At 39.3% G+C, this 16,835-nt stretch overlaps 1 protein-coding gene across 1 annotated transcript in view; it reads right to left on the bottom strand.

The window, feature by feature from the left end:
* Positions 1 to 16,835, bottom strand: part of LOC122792445 (zinc transporter 2-like) — a 158,293-nt gene that overhangs the window by 12,828 nt on the left and 128,630 nt on the right. The window contains exon 4 of the mRNA XM_044060233.1: positions 9,123 to 9,228. Within this exon, the coding sequence (XP_043916168.1) occupies positions 9,123 to 9,228 (106 nt within the window). The remainder of the gene's footprint in view (positions 1 to 9,122; positions 9,229 to 16,835) is intronic.

Below are 16,835 nucleotides of genomic sequence, written 5' to 3' on the forward strand. Positions count from 1 at the left end.
TGACTAGTTTAGAATAACGTTTTGAGAAATCAATACATTTCTGGTGTGTGGAAAGTAAATTCTACACAAATAGTTTCAGAACAAGTGTCTACTTTAATTCATCCCAAAGCAGAATGTGGACTTTTGCCTACACTTTGTGTCTTTTACCCTAAGGCCAATCTGTTGTGGGCAGAAATCTCACTGTGACTTTGCTTCCATAAAAGGAGTAAGTGGCTAATTTTGTATCACCATGCCATCAGCAAAGTCTTTCACTGCATTACACCAAAGAAAAAACATCCAAAAAAAGTCAGAAGTGTTAGGAAATTGAAGACATGACTAATAACTCAAGTTTACCTGGGTTCAGAGAGCCCCAGCGAGGCAAGGAGCTTTCTCAGTCCCTGACCATCTAGTCATTTACCACTGAGGCCTCTGGTACAACTGCTTTACAAGCATCTATGCCTTTGGGTTCTAGCATGTCCTCCCTGACTGATATGCCTGGAGGTCCTCAGTCAGCTGAAAGCCCTTCAGCATAGGAGCTACATATCCTGATTGAAGAAGGGAAAGGCATGATCTGCAGGATTTTTGTTTCTGAGGAGGATCCCAGAGACTGTGTTGAGGTCACAGTTCTCTTCCCCACGACCTAAGGACTCAAAGAAAAATATACTATCATAAAAAATATGAGTAGAAATGCCTGATTTCATTAAAGCCAACTCCTTGGACCAACCAGTCCAAATCCGAACGAGGGGCTCAAAAATATTACACCTAGTTCTCAGAAATATGGACCCATATGCTTAGAGCCCACAGTTAACCAAATAAAGTACAGTTTTGTACCTACCATAAATGTAGATGTTCGAGTGCTAATACAGCTGCAGTAATCACATATGGGTTCTCTGCCGTCAGGCGGTCCCTCGGTCGGCCGAATTCCAAAGTCTTGGTCTGGCGTCGGTTGTTGTCGCCTTCTTCCCTGACGTCAGTGTGACAGGGGTATATAAGTAACAGCTGACGCCATGTTCTCCAGTCTTTCTTGCCCCAGATGTCAGGTGCCCCCAAAAGGAAAGCAATAGATAAATTATATATATATATATATATATATATATATATATATATATATATATATATGATATATACAAGCAATGCAATGTTATTAAAAAAAAAGAGTAGTTGCAAGCAAATACACCATATGAGGATAACCCAAAATAAGTTGTATGAGGAGGTGTTAGCCACTAGTCCTATACCTAGAGGGGAAGGAGGGAAGGAAACCTGTACTGCAGCTGTATTAGCACTCGAACATCTACATTTATGGTAGATACAAAACTGTACTATGTTCATCGTGCATACAGCTGCAGTAATCACATATGGGTAGAATCCCAAAGCTAAGCACAGGGTGATAGGCACTAGGTAGAACTGGGGTGAGCCAGAATGCCCTGCAACACAGCAGTAGCAAAGCCTGCTCTAGTTCTGGAATATAAAGGCAGGTGGTAGTGTCTTGTGAAGGTATGTACAGAACTCCAAGTGGCTGCCTCCAAGATATCTTTGGTAGAAACTCCTCTGAGGAAGGCTGTAGAGGTAGCTGTGGCCCTGGTGGAGTGTGGTCTGATGCCTACAGGGACAGATTTCCCATGAAAGGAGTAACAAAATCGTATGCAGTGGCCTATCCATTTAGAGATTGTCTGTTTGGTAACAGGCTTCCCTTGAGCTCCTACAGCATAAGAGACAAAAAGTTGTTGTGATTTCCTGAAAGGCTTTGTTCTGTCCAAATAGTAACGTAGCTGTCTATGGATGTCTAAGGAATGTAGCAGCCTTTCTCCTTTGTTTTGAGGATTAGGGTAAAAGGTAGGTAAGTGTATGGCTTGATTTAAAGCTACCCTGGATACCACTTTAGGCATAAATGACGGGTTGGTTCGAAGGGAAACCCTGTCCTGATGGAAGATAAGAAAGGGCTGCACAGCCATGAGGGCTTGTAGTTCTGAAACCCTATGAGCTGAGGTAATGGCCAGAAGGAAAGCTGTTTTCCAGGACAAATATTGCAAATCTGTTGAGGCAGCTGGCTCAAAAGGAGGCAATGTTAATTTTTCTAGAATGTAATTAAGATCCCAGGCTGGCACTGGTTGTTTCCTTGGTGGTCTTATATTCTTAGCCCCTCTGAGGAATTGTCTTAAAAGTGGGTGAGAGAATAACGGTGGATCCGTGTTGAATTCTAAAGAAATGGCTGAGGCATGGATTTTTATTGAGGAAAATGAAAGTCCACTGTTCAGCAGCTCAGCTAAATACTGTAATACGCGAGGCAAATTCAGTTTTCTAGGGTCCTGGCCTTTTTTCTCATTCCAAGAGCAAAACCGTTTCCATTTTGTGGAGTAAGTCTTCCTAGTAGATGGCCTTCTGGCCTCCAGAATGACATCCTGAACCTCTTTGGAGAGTAGGGTCTGCTGTGGTGTTAAGGAATTTTCCATGCAGCAAGATTGAGTGTTTTCAGCTGACTGTGAAGAGTTTTGTAGCTGTGCTGAGTTAGCAGAAGAGGCATTAGAGGTAGAGGCCAGGGAGGAGTATGTGTTAGGCTCCTTAGGAGTGGGTACCAGTGCTGTCTTGGCCAGTCTGGAGCAATCAGTATCATCTTCGGTCTGTCTGCTCGTGCTTTCAAGAACACCTTGGGTAGAAGAGGCAGAGATGGGAAAGCGTACACTGTCCCATGCTGTCCAACTGAATGAAAGGGCGTCCACCCTCCAGGCCTTTGGATGAAAAGTCCTTGAACAAAACTTTTCCAGTTGATGGTTGCTGTGGGAGGCGAAGAGATCTATGTCTGGCCTTCCCCATGCTTGGATTATCTTTGTAAACACCTGTGGATGCAGCTTCCATTCGTGTGGATCTGTCATAGTCCTGCTTAGATTGTCTGCCAGCGTGTTTTCCAAACCTGGCAAGTACTGTGCTTGAAGTTCGATTTGCCATTCCAGAGCCAAGTTCCAAAGTGTCATGGCTAGTCTGCACAGGGGATATGAATGTGTTCCTCCTTGTTTGTTTATGTACCACATCACTGTGGTGTTGTCTGTTTTTATCAATAATTGCCCTGGATGCAGGAGGTCCTTGAATGCTGTAATTGCATTTATTACTGCTAGCATTTCTTTTTGATTGATGTGAAGGTGCTTTTCCTTTTGGGACCATTTGCCCTGAATGCACCTGCCTGTCATGTGCACCCCCCAGGCGTAATCTGAGGCGTCTGTTGTGATGACTTGATTTGCTTGAGGCTTGCAGAATGGGAGACCTGTGTTTGTTTGACATGCTTGGGCCCACCATAGAAATTCCTCTTGCAAACATGGAATTATTGGTATTATTGTTTCCAAACTGTGGCTGTGTTGAGACCATAGGCTTTTTAGGTACCATTGAAGTTTTCTCATATGCAACTTTGCACATGGGATTAAAAGAATGCAAGATGCCATGAAGCCCAGAGCCTGCAGGATTTTCCTTGCAGTAAGCCTGGTACAATTTGCTAGTGTTTTGAAGTACTGAGTTAGTTGCCCTTGTTTTTCTGGCGTAAGATAGGCCATCTGGGTGTTTGTGTCCAAGTTGGCACCCAGGAAAGTTATTTTCTGAGATGGTATTAGCCTGGATTTCTCTTTGTTGATTGTGTATCCCAGAGAATTCAGTAACCGTGTTGCATAAGCCAGATGTTCCAGAAGAGTGTGCTTGCTGTCCGCTTGGATCAGGCAGTCGTCCAAATAAGGGTAAATTTGTATCCCTTGAAGTCTGCAGTAGGCAATTACTGATGCCAGGCATTTCGTGAATACTCTGGGCGCAGTAGATAAGCCAAAGGGCAATGCAGAGAATTGATAGTGGATTGAACCTGCAAGAAATCTGAGGTATCTTCTGCAGCTTTGTCTGATTGGGACATGCAGGTATGCCTCCTTGAGGTCCAATGTTACCAGCCAAAACTCCTTGCCCAACATGGGAAGAAGCTGCTGTATTGTGAGCATCTTGAATTTTGGTACGAGTAGAAATGTATTTAGGATGGATAAGTCCAAAATGGGTCTCCAGTCGGTTCCTTTTCTTGGTACCAGGAAAAGTCTGGAATAAAAACCTTGGCCTTGTTCATGAGTCGGAACCTCTTGAATGGCTTTCATGTCCATGAGTTTTGTAATTTGTATTTGTGCCTCTGCCCTTTGATTGTGTGGCAGGTTTGGCATGCCTCTCATTTTTGGAAGAGTGTGAAAATGAAATCTGTAGCCTCTGTTTATTATGTCAAGGATCCATTTGTCTGTTGTGATAATATGCCAATTTCCTGAAAATAGTGCCAGCTTTCCTCCCAAGGGAGCTGCCAGCTGAGATTTGCTTGGCATGAAAAAGGGGAAGTCATTGGGTTTGCTTTCTGTATTGTTGTGCACTGTCTTCGCCATCTCTTGGTGCTTGAGTTGGCCATTGCCTGCCTCTATATGATCCTTGAGATTGTCCTCTGCCCCTTGAGCGCCTGTATCTACCTCTTTGGGGTTTGTCTGTGGCTGGAAAGGACCAGTTTTTTGTAGGCCAATTTCTACTAAAACGAGGTGGCTGTACCTGTAGAAAAGCCTTGACAGTTTGCATAGATTTAGCTTTTTCTTCCATTTTGCGTAATATCTCCTCAGCATTAGTACCAAATAGCACATCCTTTTGTAAAGGAGCATCTAGTAGTTTAGCTTTAACATGATCAGGCAAGCTTTGTTCTCTAAGCCAGGCATGTCTACGAATGACTGCTCCTGTAGCAGCGGCTCTACTTGAGGCCTCTAAGGCATCATAACCACATTGTAAGGTGTGTTTACCCACTTGTTCTGCACTATGTATCATATCCTGCAATTCCTTCAAATCTGGTTGTTCAGGTTGAGATATTTTGTTTCTTAATTGAGATAACAGAAATTGCTGATATTTAAGCATATGGAACTGACAATTTAAGGCCCTCATGGCTAGGGTGGTCGAGGTGTATACCTTTTCCCCCCACCTTTCTAAGGAACTAGATTCCCTTTCGGAAGGTAGCGGATTCTTGGCAGTTGAGGCCTTCATCCCCTTGGGGCCTTGAGAAATGGTCTCAGGGTCAGCATTATGGCTTTTGAAAAGAAATTCGTGAGAGTTAGGGACTCTGTAATACCTATCAGGTTTGACTGGTGCAGGAGGCAGGGAATCCGGATTGAGACAAGCCTCCGAGTAAACATCATCAAGTATGTCCAGGACAGGAGGAATAGCCAGAGGTCTGTGTTGAGGTAACAAAAGAAATTCCCTAAGTCTTTTCTTGGAATCAGAAAAGTCTTGGCCTTCCCAATGGAAGTGCTCCCTCAAGGTGTGCAAGGTTTCCCCAAAAGAAAAATCCTCTGGGGGAGATACAGAAGGAATGGACTGTTCTGCATCAGAATCTTCATAAGGGGAGTACGAGTGTTCCTCCACATCAGAATGATCTGAGAAAATGGAGCCCTGTTCAGAAGAGGGAGAGTCTTCCTCCACTCTGGGTCTCTTGTCTTGAGGGGGTTGGGAACCCCTGATATAGGAAATTAAATCCTCAGCCATTTTAAGCATCTGCTTTTTAGGCATGGGGCCTGGGGATGGGCCCTGTACAACAGGCCTCTTGGGATGCATGGCTGATTTGGACTTAGTGAAGGCCTTAATGGAAAAGGAAGAAGAGGGTCTAAATACACCCTGGGTGGAAGTGGACCTGTCCACATTAGGCGGCTCAACACTCACAGTGGTTTCTATGGTTGTAGTCCGAGTTAGGGCCGAGGTACCAGCGGTCTCGGGTACAGAAGACACCGCCAATGAAGTGTCGTCGGTAGTCAGGGACTGCATAGGCGTCTCGCTGAGAACCGGACCACATGCAGCTGGTTTTGGCGTGGTGTCGGTGGAGACCGCGGACCTCGTGTGTCGGTCCTTGTCTTTTCGTTTTTTGGACAAAACGGTAGTCGGAGTATCCAACGACATTTTATCATCAAAAGCTTTACCAAAATAATGTTGGGCGAACTCTGCCCGACGCTTAATAGTGCGTTTATTGAAAGTAGCGCAAAAGCGACAGCCCGAGACGTCGTGGTCTGGGCCTAAACAAGGTATGCAGAGGGAATACAAGAAATACAATTGTTAACTTTGTCTGACATCGGTCTGAGGCAAGAAAAGTTTCCCCAACGGGGTACTTAGCTTTAAAGAAGACTTCGGTTTCCAATTTTTCGTAAATTCAGGAGCTGGCCGACCAGCACTTGCGAACTGCTTCGGGCACCGCGCGGCAAAAAAGACTGGAGAACATGGCGTCGGCTGTTACTTATATACCCCTGTCGCACTGACGTCAGGGAAGAAGGCGACAACAACTGACGCCAGACCAAGACTTTGGAATTCGGCCGACCGAGGGACCGCCTGACGGCAGAGAACCCATATGTGATTACTGCAGCTGTATGCACGATGAACATCTAGTTAAATATGACCATTGTGTAGTAACATTTATTCTTGTGGTGAGACCAAAATTACATTAAAATCCATTTACCTTTACTGACTACTGTAAGGCAGATCTATTCAAGCTAACTGATGACCTGATGAAATTCAAACACCCTCCTCACTAAATGACCCTGCTTCATACACTGCATCTTCCATGGATAAATTCTATGACAACTTTCATGCTAGCACTGAGGCCATGGTCTTCATAAGAGATAAATATAATACACACTGCCAAACTTAAGAAGAAACCCATTTCATGGAATCTCACTATTAAGAAAGTATACAATAACAGAAAGAAATTCCTGCCAGTAAAAACAAACATAACACCCTAAAAAATAAAAAAATAAACACAAAACTTAGAAACAAGATCAAAATCTCCAAGAGCTAAGGGTAACCAGAATACCGCTTTCAGCTATGTCAGGAACTTAAGAAATAACCAGCAATGTTTTGAGTTAATACAAAAACATCAAATACTCAACCCATGAAGGCATTATCAACATAACTTAGTGGGCAAATTCAGCTCAAACTTCATTCTCCTATCTGCCCCAACTTACTCACGGCATACTGGTATGCCAAAATCACTCCACAAATCACCTGCAACCAAGTCCTAAATGCTCACTCTATGGCTCAAGTTATCACTGCCATGGACCCTGACAATATGTCAGTTTGTCTTCCTGTCAGCATAAAGCACAGCCTGGCTGACTCCTTATTATCTCTATTCAACATCAGCCTCTGCACTGGATTTGTTCCAGAAGGATGGACAACTGCTATATAGTCAACCCACCCCACAAAAGAAGACACAGGAGAGACCCAGGCAACTACAGACCTATCAGCCTCACCAGCCTCATCTGTAAGGCAAGTAGGGTAGATCATAGGTTCATAGATAGGTACTAGGCTATCGGCCCAAGGGCCTAATTAAGCCTAGCCAACAAGGTTCCCCTGGCTTACGCCACCCAAGAAAGTTAATTTCCTGTGCCCCTGTCAAGCAGAGCCACAGAAGTGATCCCCAGGGTGTAGTTCCTATTTCCCATCCACTCATCAAGATTTTTCTTGAAGAGTGCTAATGAGGAACTTTGCTTGACATAGATGGGTAGCTTGTTACAGAGTATAGGAAGTCTCCGGGACAGGAATCACTTACTCCAGCATTTCTTGTTTATTGTGGTGACAAGGTTTAGGTCCCTAGAGCGTGTATTTCACAGGGATTGGGATTACTGCCCTCATAAACAACAACACAGGAAGTTTTTAAAACCTGGACCTTAACTGGTTTGGGTTTTTAAAGGAAGATTCTGCCTCTTAAACCTAGTGGACTGTTTTGAACTAATCACTAAGTAAATTGGTTCATATGGCATACATGGACTTGGCCAAAGCCTTCAACAGCATTGCATGCTTGGACATCATTGATAAGCTAATCCAAATGAATTTAAACCACTGCACTACCTGTTGTACAGCAAACTGTCTCACCAACAGAGCTCAGTAATGCAGGCAAAATCTCAAAAAAGGGGAGTTATCAGTGGTGTTCCTCAGGAATCGGTACAGGAACACTACTCTTTGGTATCTACATCTATTGACATTACAGCAGATACAAAAGGCCTGTGGCTGAAAGTTTGTTAAGGACTGCAAACTTGGAGCTGTCATAAATACCCCAGATGACCCAAGTATTCCCCAGGAGGGTCCAGTTCAGGTTAACAAATAGTGCTTGGACTATGGCCTCAAATTAAATGTCATAAAATACAGCACTGTGTTGTTTGGCAAACCTATGCACTCCTGCACCTATCACATGGATGATACCCTTCTAAAAATCGACTCTGTCATCAGCGATTTGATTTGGGCACCTTCATCGACAATGACCTATACTTTGACCTCCATGTGACCACTGTTAGGAAATCTTGTTATATAGTGAGAGTAACCATCAGAGGCATATTTTCTATATCCAAAGACGTTATTGTCCCACTCTACTCCTTTACCTGACCAGTAATAGAATATAATACTCTCTCTGTATGTACTTGGCTAGGCATATGACCCAGCTTAAGAGAGACCACAGCATTTCCTTACTAAAAATCAAGAGCATGTCCTTCTCGAGTTATCCTGATCTCCTTAATGTGATCTCAAACTTTTCCATTACCCAACAAATATTCAGAGGAGATCTCTGCCTTGTCTACATGACCTTGGAAGATCTGATCCAGTGGTACCCCCTACACATCAAGAAACTACCACCCTAAACATCCGCTCAAGAGATCTAAAATATCACCAAAACATAAAGAGGACCCGTTGATGGGATAGACATCTTTTGCAGAGAACACCTTTTATGGAATAGGCTCCAATAAGAGATTAAACATGATCCTTTTTAAGCATAACCTGGACAGCTGGATGATCAATCGTAAGTACAGCCCAGCCTGGCACCTCTAGCCCTTATGAAAAGGGGTTAAACCAAGTCAGAGTCTGGTATCAATTTATGTCTTGGTAAACTGATGAGACTGTTGACTAGGCTACAAATGATTCACTGGATCAACAGCTTAATATGAAGATATGAACATATGAACCTATGAATACCATATTACATAGCTGACAGTAAAATACGACGACAAAGGAAAAAGCAGTGCTACATCCTATCTGGATCTGCACAACAGCTAAGATAACAAAATAACTTTCACCCTTGTGGCACATGATGCAATGATACAGAGTTAGATGATAAATCTCAAGAATATTTTTCTCACCTTCCATAAGAACTCTGAGGACATCTTTGAGAATGGTTATCGTTGTTCCCAGAACCAAGACAGAAAATACAAAAGTACAAACAGGATCGGCAATTTTGTAGTCTGGCTGCAAATGAAAGCACACATTTAGAATTTTGCTGGATAATTCCATTTTTGTAGCTCTGATAATAGAAAAAGATCTTCCATTAACCCAGTTTCCAGTTTTCACATACAGTGCATCCAATCTGTGTCATGCTCATTACATTTCTTCAAATGCAGGAGCTTGTATTTCAGACAAATGTGAGCCTTCCAATATTATCTCAGTAGTATACAACCAAAATGACTAAATAGTAAACAAAATAAGCATACAGTGATTAAGTTCAGTATACATTGCTTCACTAATGCTTAAATATTTTAATATTTGCTATAGCTAACCTGCTCAGCTATGGACAGAGATAAAACCTTGGCTCTGTCACAGCTGACTCTGTGTTTGAATAATTTCTCTAGGTGTTCAAAGAGCTAGTCAGTAACAGCATACCCGTCCAGCAGGGGAGGCAGTGACTCATGGTTAACCTCAGTAGCAAGCTCAGGCACAGCAGTGTGCTAAATCCAGATACTGCAGGCAATCAATGCATCTGCTGGTACCTCAGGAAGTGGGGAAGTCCCAGACCCCAAGCTTAAAGTCAATTATTTACTCCATAGTTACTACAGTGCACTCCTGACCAGTCAGGCTTTGTTTAAAGGATGCAGAAAAAAGCAAAGTTTAACAGTAAGACTAAATTTCTTTCCTTAGTTATGATTTTTGTTTAGGACATCAATGGATGAAGCAGTTGCTAAAAACATTCTCTGGCTTTTGACCACAGCCTAATTTGGTTATTTCCTCAGTGATTACTACAGTGCAGTCTTGCCAGTTATGGATATGGAAAGGATGCAACAAAATGCTGGAGAGAGAGAAAATGTGAAAAAAACAGTTGAAAAAATTGGTTGCAGTGATAAGGCTGGTATGGGTGAAAAAGTGCATTTTTCCATACTGCAAACCATCAGTTAAAGTAGTGTTGCAACCAGCATAATTTAAATGGCAGTATTTAAAGCTTAAAAGGACCTGACGTCTGAAGTATCTAGATTTGCTTTCACCATCTCCTGACTTATTACTGTGTCAGAATTAACTGTAAAAAGCATTACTTGTCACATTTACTGAGAATGTCTGTGTGTTAACATGTGAAGGCTGTATCTGCTTCTGAACTGCATTACCAAGTAATTCATTAGATTACTAATGGGTCAGCAGATGCTCATGAAAGCCCATGTAAGACGCATCTTATTTTATCACTTAGTGTATATTATAATGTTCACTGTATTGCTAAGTTACAGAAAAAGTATCTGTAATTGGGTGTTTGCCCTTTCATGTCTCCAGTGTTTTATTTTTTGTCAGAGAAGTATGGCCAGGTTTTTTTTTTTTTTAATGAATTGTATTGATTATGTTGGGCTCAACAGGCTAATTAACAGCAACGTTTATATTTTAATTACTGCAGCATGCAAGCAAAATTGAATGTACTATAGGACCTGAATTCATCCCTTCATTTTATCCTTCAGCAAGCATATTTCTCACTCATGTAACCTTATGCCAGTACACGTGACATAAAACTGACAACCCCATCTGCCCAAGTTAGTGGAATCTCAGTTTGACAAAAAAATCCCATGTCTCCTACAGAAGAGAGTAGGATTTCTTTATTGATAAAAAATGCAAAAAAAATAAAATACAATAAACTTACATACATATTTACAATATATACATTTACACAGACTTTTTTTTTACAATTTATACGCAATAATGCAATACAATAAACTTACATACATATTTACAATATATATATTTACACAGACAACTTTTTTTTACAATTTATACGCAATAATGCAATATTTTAGTTATTAGAGCCCCATTCAATTTTCCATAACCAAAATCTTATTTTCTTTAATACCGTTGGTAAATCCCATTTTCAATTAACCAAATTTGCTTAACTCCATAGAGTTTTGGTTCATCTCCATCCAAGAAAAAAATCACTAGTCTCAACTTCTTTACAATACAGACAAATTCTTTTTTCATCTTATATGGCTAGTTTTGCTTTCACTGGAAGCTTTTGTATACTAAGTCTCTATAAAAAATTTCGATATTTGGCCATTTCTTTACATCTTGACATTCTAGCTTGAATTACTGCAATTCTAACTCTCGATAATTCTCTCCATGAATATACACAAATATATTTACTCACAACATTCCTGTACCATTTCATTCTATTTTCTGTTTCCTCAAGTTTTATTTTCAAAGAGAAAATTTTCTTTTGATAATTATTTATTTCATAACTGGTCCATAACCTCTTTCTTTTATTATTCCAAATTATATACAACAATTCTTCTTTATACTTAAATATCAATATTTGTACTAATAATCATTCTGCTTTAAACATGGTAATATCTTAAATAAGTACAAAGATGCTGCATAGACTATACTATTAATCAATCCTAAACTCCCTTCTTCTGTTAACATATAATGCACCTCTCTTTACTGGGTTCAATCTAGAACTCCAAATAAATAAAAAAAAGAATGTTATAAACTTCCTTTTTACACAAAACAGGCATGCTAAACACATTTGACAAATATGATATTCTTGCTAAAATAATAGAATTAATGAAATAAACTTTCTTTTTAAAGGAAAATATAAAATGTTTCCAAATTCTTCACATATTATTCGTTTTTCAATGTTTTTCTTTCCATAACTGTAATGTATCTCCCTATTTCCCAAAACAAATCCCAAGCACTTTTATATTTATACTGTTTACACTTCCCAACATACTATCAAAACCTAATCTTTGACTTTTTTCTTTATTCTCAAACCTAGTATATTTAAATAGTCTTGCAAAACCTTTAGTATTCTACCCATACCTAAACAATTTCTTGCAGTAATTATAAGATCATTTCATCTGCATAAGATAACAAAACTGGCACAACTACCCCTTCAGTAGATATGTAATGCATCTTTTCCATTTCTTTACCGATACATGTGGAAATCACATTCAGTGATACAGAAAATATACTACTCAAGGACATCCTTTTCTTATATCCTTTCAAAGTAGTATTTCCTTACTTGAGCAACCATTAACCAAAACCCTTAGTATATTAAATTTCTATGCAGTCATGCATGCTCTTATAATCTTGTTTCCTATATTATACAACTTCACGATATCCCATAACACAATATGTTGACTAGAATCAAAAGTTTTCCTTACATCACCTACCATAATTCTAGGTTGACTATTTTTATATAATACATCAACTACTAATTCCCCCTTACAACTAAAAATAACTCTTGCACACTTTCTTTTATACCATATATATTTTTATTCATAACTTTATTTTGCTTTTTAGTCTTCCCTGTAAAATTTTCATAAATATTTCATAATCCGTATCATTCAAAATTATTGGTCTCCAATTCTGAATTTCTTACTTGCAACCTTTTTCATATGACTTTTTTTACTCTGTGATATAGCTCTTTATATCTAAACCCCTTACTTTACCATTCATTTAACACCATTAAAAATACCACTTTTGTGCTCGTCATATTTTTCATACATTATATATTCTGTTTCAGCCAGACCTGCTGCTGACTACAGATTAACTAACTTTAATACATTTTTTAATTCATCCATTATGATATTTTTCTCCATTTTCCTTACTATTTTGTTCTAAAAAAGACTGCTTTCCATTCTTTATGTGTTTGTATGCTTTGTCATTTAAATAACTCTTCTATACAATTTTCTACTATTCTCATAATGTCATTCTGTATATTATACACTACACCATTTACATCTTTCATTTACCTCATTGTACTATCATTTTCCTTAATACTCTTACTCAAATAAGGCATATTTTTTTCCCACACAGAAACTACCTGTTTATACAACAAATGGTTTATTTTAGCTTTATTCAACTTATACAGTTCCTGTTCTTTAATAAAAAAATCATCATTTATTTCCAAACCATCAAATCTCATTACTTAAAGTTCTATATTTGATATTTTTCTTCCCTTCTTTTTTCTAGTTCACATTGTTATAAACAAAAGTATAAGGAATGATGCAATCACCACTTTGACCAGTCCTTATAAAAGGCTTTCATCTCTACATGATCTTGCTTTTACCCAAATCCAAATAGTTCCATGGTCAGAAAAATCTGCTGTCAAAACATTTTCTTTTTCTATTAACAATCCTGCAGAAAATTTAAAAAAATATTTCCATTCTATGTTTTCCTCTACTTTAAGTCCATGTACTTTTATCCCAAATTCTCAACTGCCCACACTTTCTAATTTCGAATACTTTATCATCTTTTTTTGACATCTTAATTGTGGTAGATGATTTAACTGTAATTTATCTCCATATTTACAGCAACATACCGAATTATACAGTTAACGATACCCTCTCTTTCTTGTTATACCACATAAGCATAAATTGCAACAATTCTCAAAACCTGATCATTCCATCTTATATCAGCAATGGTAATTCTCCCCAGTATAACCAAAACAGTATCTAAACCTTTTACTATTTCCTTGTACAAGATAACTACCTATGAACAAGTATCTTTCCCTAAATTCAAAATAGTAGTAAAAACAATCCAAAACTTGGAAATGCTGATGTAAAATGCAGCGTTTATTCCGAACAAGAAAAGAATCACAGAGCTTTCGTGATCAGCATTTCATCAGTGTGTAAAAAATTAGATCAAATACCTTCATTTAAATAGTAAATTGAAATGACTAATCACGTAACACAGTTGTATTAAGCACTTCAGTTTAAATATATAAATATATATATATATATATAAATATATATATATATATATATATATATATACACACACACACACACACACACACACACACACACACACAGGTAAAATGTTACTGAAAGTCAGTACAGCCATAAAATAAGTAAAACATTTAACCAAGACCCATCCACACAAGATGTTAATTCAAAGCTAACTGTCTTGTTTTTAAAACTGGTTTAATACTTACTGTGATGACCGTGCCCTGGCCCAGCACTCAAGGAGCTTCAATCCTCACCACTAACACCAGGGAGGTTGTCTCCGAGAAGAGAAAAGGATAATTAATGCACACAGTAAAGTGCAATTTCCCTTAGGTGCGCACAGAGATCACAGTCAGTCTGGGGCTGGTTGCTTCCTTGCTCACCAGGTCCCCAATAAGACTCCCCACTGGCACAGCTATAGGGTGCAGGTCTCAGCCTAACTGGGCAAGCTAAAACCTCCAGTACCCTCTCTGTCCAACCAGTGCTTCGTGTCCCTGCCAAGTAGCTGACACAACACACACACACACACACACACACACACACACACACACACACACACACACACACACTTTGAGATAAGTATTTATACAACTTCACAGACACTCCTGGGAAAGGCTGACAGATTTTCCAACTGTGCCGCTTTACCCAGGCTACACAGTAGTAATTACTGCCACCACCCAGTTAATAATATCAGCTACTAAAAGGTCCTCCCATTATTACTTTGCAATATTATTATACAATGGTAGTATGACTAACAGTCTAGGCTTATTTTAGAGTGGCATATTACAATAACCTCTATAAATATGCAATGTACTCTAGAGCTTATCTTTACACAAAGCAGCCACAGGTAGAAGGTTTTAAAAATATTTAATAATAAATAATTAAAACACAAGACAAAACTACTACACCACAGTGATATCTAAGAGTTCAGAGATCACACAGAAACTTAAAATAATACAGTAGGCCAGGTCTGATTTCAAAGAAAAATACCTAATTAATCTTTACTAGCTTTAACTATTCTTACAAGAAATTACAGTACTAAAACTTGCATGTGAGCACAAGGCAGAGTGCTGATAAGTTAGATGTCCAAAGTCAAAATGCTTACAGTCTCTTGTGAGAAATAGTACCAACAAACATGTTTGCTGGGTCCCTCCCCAAATTGCATCATTTTTGACACTTAGGTTTTCCCAGGCAAACAAACTGCATTATTTAGCAATCTAACACTTGCACAGAAACTTACAATAGAAGATATTTCACATGTATATTCTTCAGAAACTAGAGCAATAAAGCACCTTCCACATCTAAATTCTGGTCATAAACTTTAGCCATAAAACAATGGACATGAAACCTTCATCCAGACGCACTAGAGCCGAACTGTAAAACATTAGAGAGATTCATAAGATCTTTTCAACTTAAAGACCCATTTGAAATACTTGGCTTGGTTTTCCTTACAGCAGATGGCAATGTTGCAACACTCTTGAAGTTCGCATTTTACAGTGTTTTCTTACATTTAAAAACACAAGCCTGTATTTTACATTTATTTATACAGTTGATAGAATTATGTATCAAATTATATTTGACTAGGCTGGTAGCCTTCACCCATCTCTCCCCAATCGTCACATCTCTTCCCTCCAGGGAACTCAAGCAAGTTTTTCAAGTGCCCCTTGAGAAACATCGCTTGAGAGTGTCAGGTCTATCTGGGTGTACACCTCACCCCATTCCCTGTCTTGAGAGCCCATCTGCATTGGCATTGCTACTCCCACTGCGGTGCTGCACTGACATATCATATGCTTGCAACCCCAGACTTCATCTTAGCAACTTGGCATTTTGTGGACTGGCTCCGTTTAACCATGTTAGAGGGTTGTGATCTGTCATCGCAGTGAATTTTCTTCCATATAGATAAGGCTGAAGTTTTTATAGTGCCCACGCTATGGCTAGACATTCCTTTTCTACCGCTGCATAGCATTCCTCCCTGGATTGGAGCCTACGACTAAAATAAACCACTGGGTGCTCTTCTCCCTCTGAAAAATCTGGCTAAGTACAGCCCCCACCCCATAGTTTGAAGCATCCACCTACACAACAAAGTCTTTGCTGTAGTCTGGACTGGCTAACACAGGGGTCCTCCCGAAGCTTCCTTAAAGGGACAATCCCACCGTTTCTTTTACATTCTGCAATGTTTACCTTGAGCAGTGTGTAATTCTGAACATGCTGAAGACTTGTCTGTGTAAGGTAGGGGGAGGGATACCTCCAGGAAGTTTCAGCCTTTTAATCACACAGTCCCTCTTTTTTTCCTGATCTACTCACAACACCTTTTAGGTTGAGCCATTCATTATTTTAGCTTGTGGCTTGTTTTCAAAGAAAGATATCTTTTAAATGTTTTAATGACCTGCCTTAAACTGAATTCTAGTTTCTGTGGACAAGATTAGTAAACAGAGTTATTCAGTCTTTTTTGAGATGTTAATTAGCTTTGCCAGTGGCTTTTGCCTTTGCCAAACAATAGTGCTTCATGGATTTTATTACATGCAGCTACCTCTGTAGACAGCACAGGCGATTCAACTTACAAACATTAGTACACAGAGTTCTCTATTCCTTGCATTTCATGTTACATAGTGCCTACTTTGGAATCAAAATCGAATGCACTTTGTACAGGCTTTGCATCTTGATAAATGACTGGATTTGTTCATTGTCAGTTTCTTTGATTCTGTGTGTTTTAATTATCTGTGCAGCTGTTCTCATTCAAAATGAGAATGAAAGTGTTTTATAATGTGTCTGGTAGTACCATTCTCCAAAGAGGTATTATGTATTTTTTTTCTGTACTTTCACTGAACTATTATTTTTTCATGCCGAGTTCTGTATTTCCAAGTACAGCTGCAGACTGTTGTTATT

The sequence above is a fragment of the Protopterus annectens genome, chromosome 1.part2, assembly GCF_019279795.1.
Source record: "Protopterus annectens isolate FY-2018-M chromosome 1.part2, PAN1.0, whole genome shotgun sequence".
NCBI lineage: Eukaryota > Metazoa > Chordata > Ceratodontiformes > Protopteridae > Protopterus > Protopterus annectens.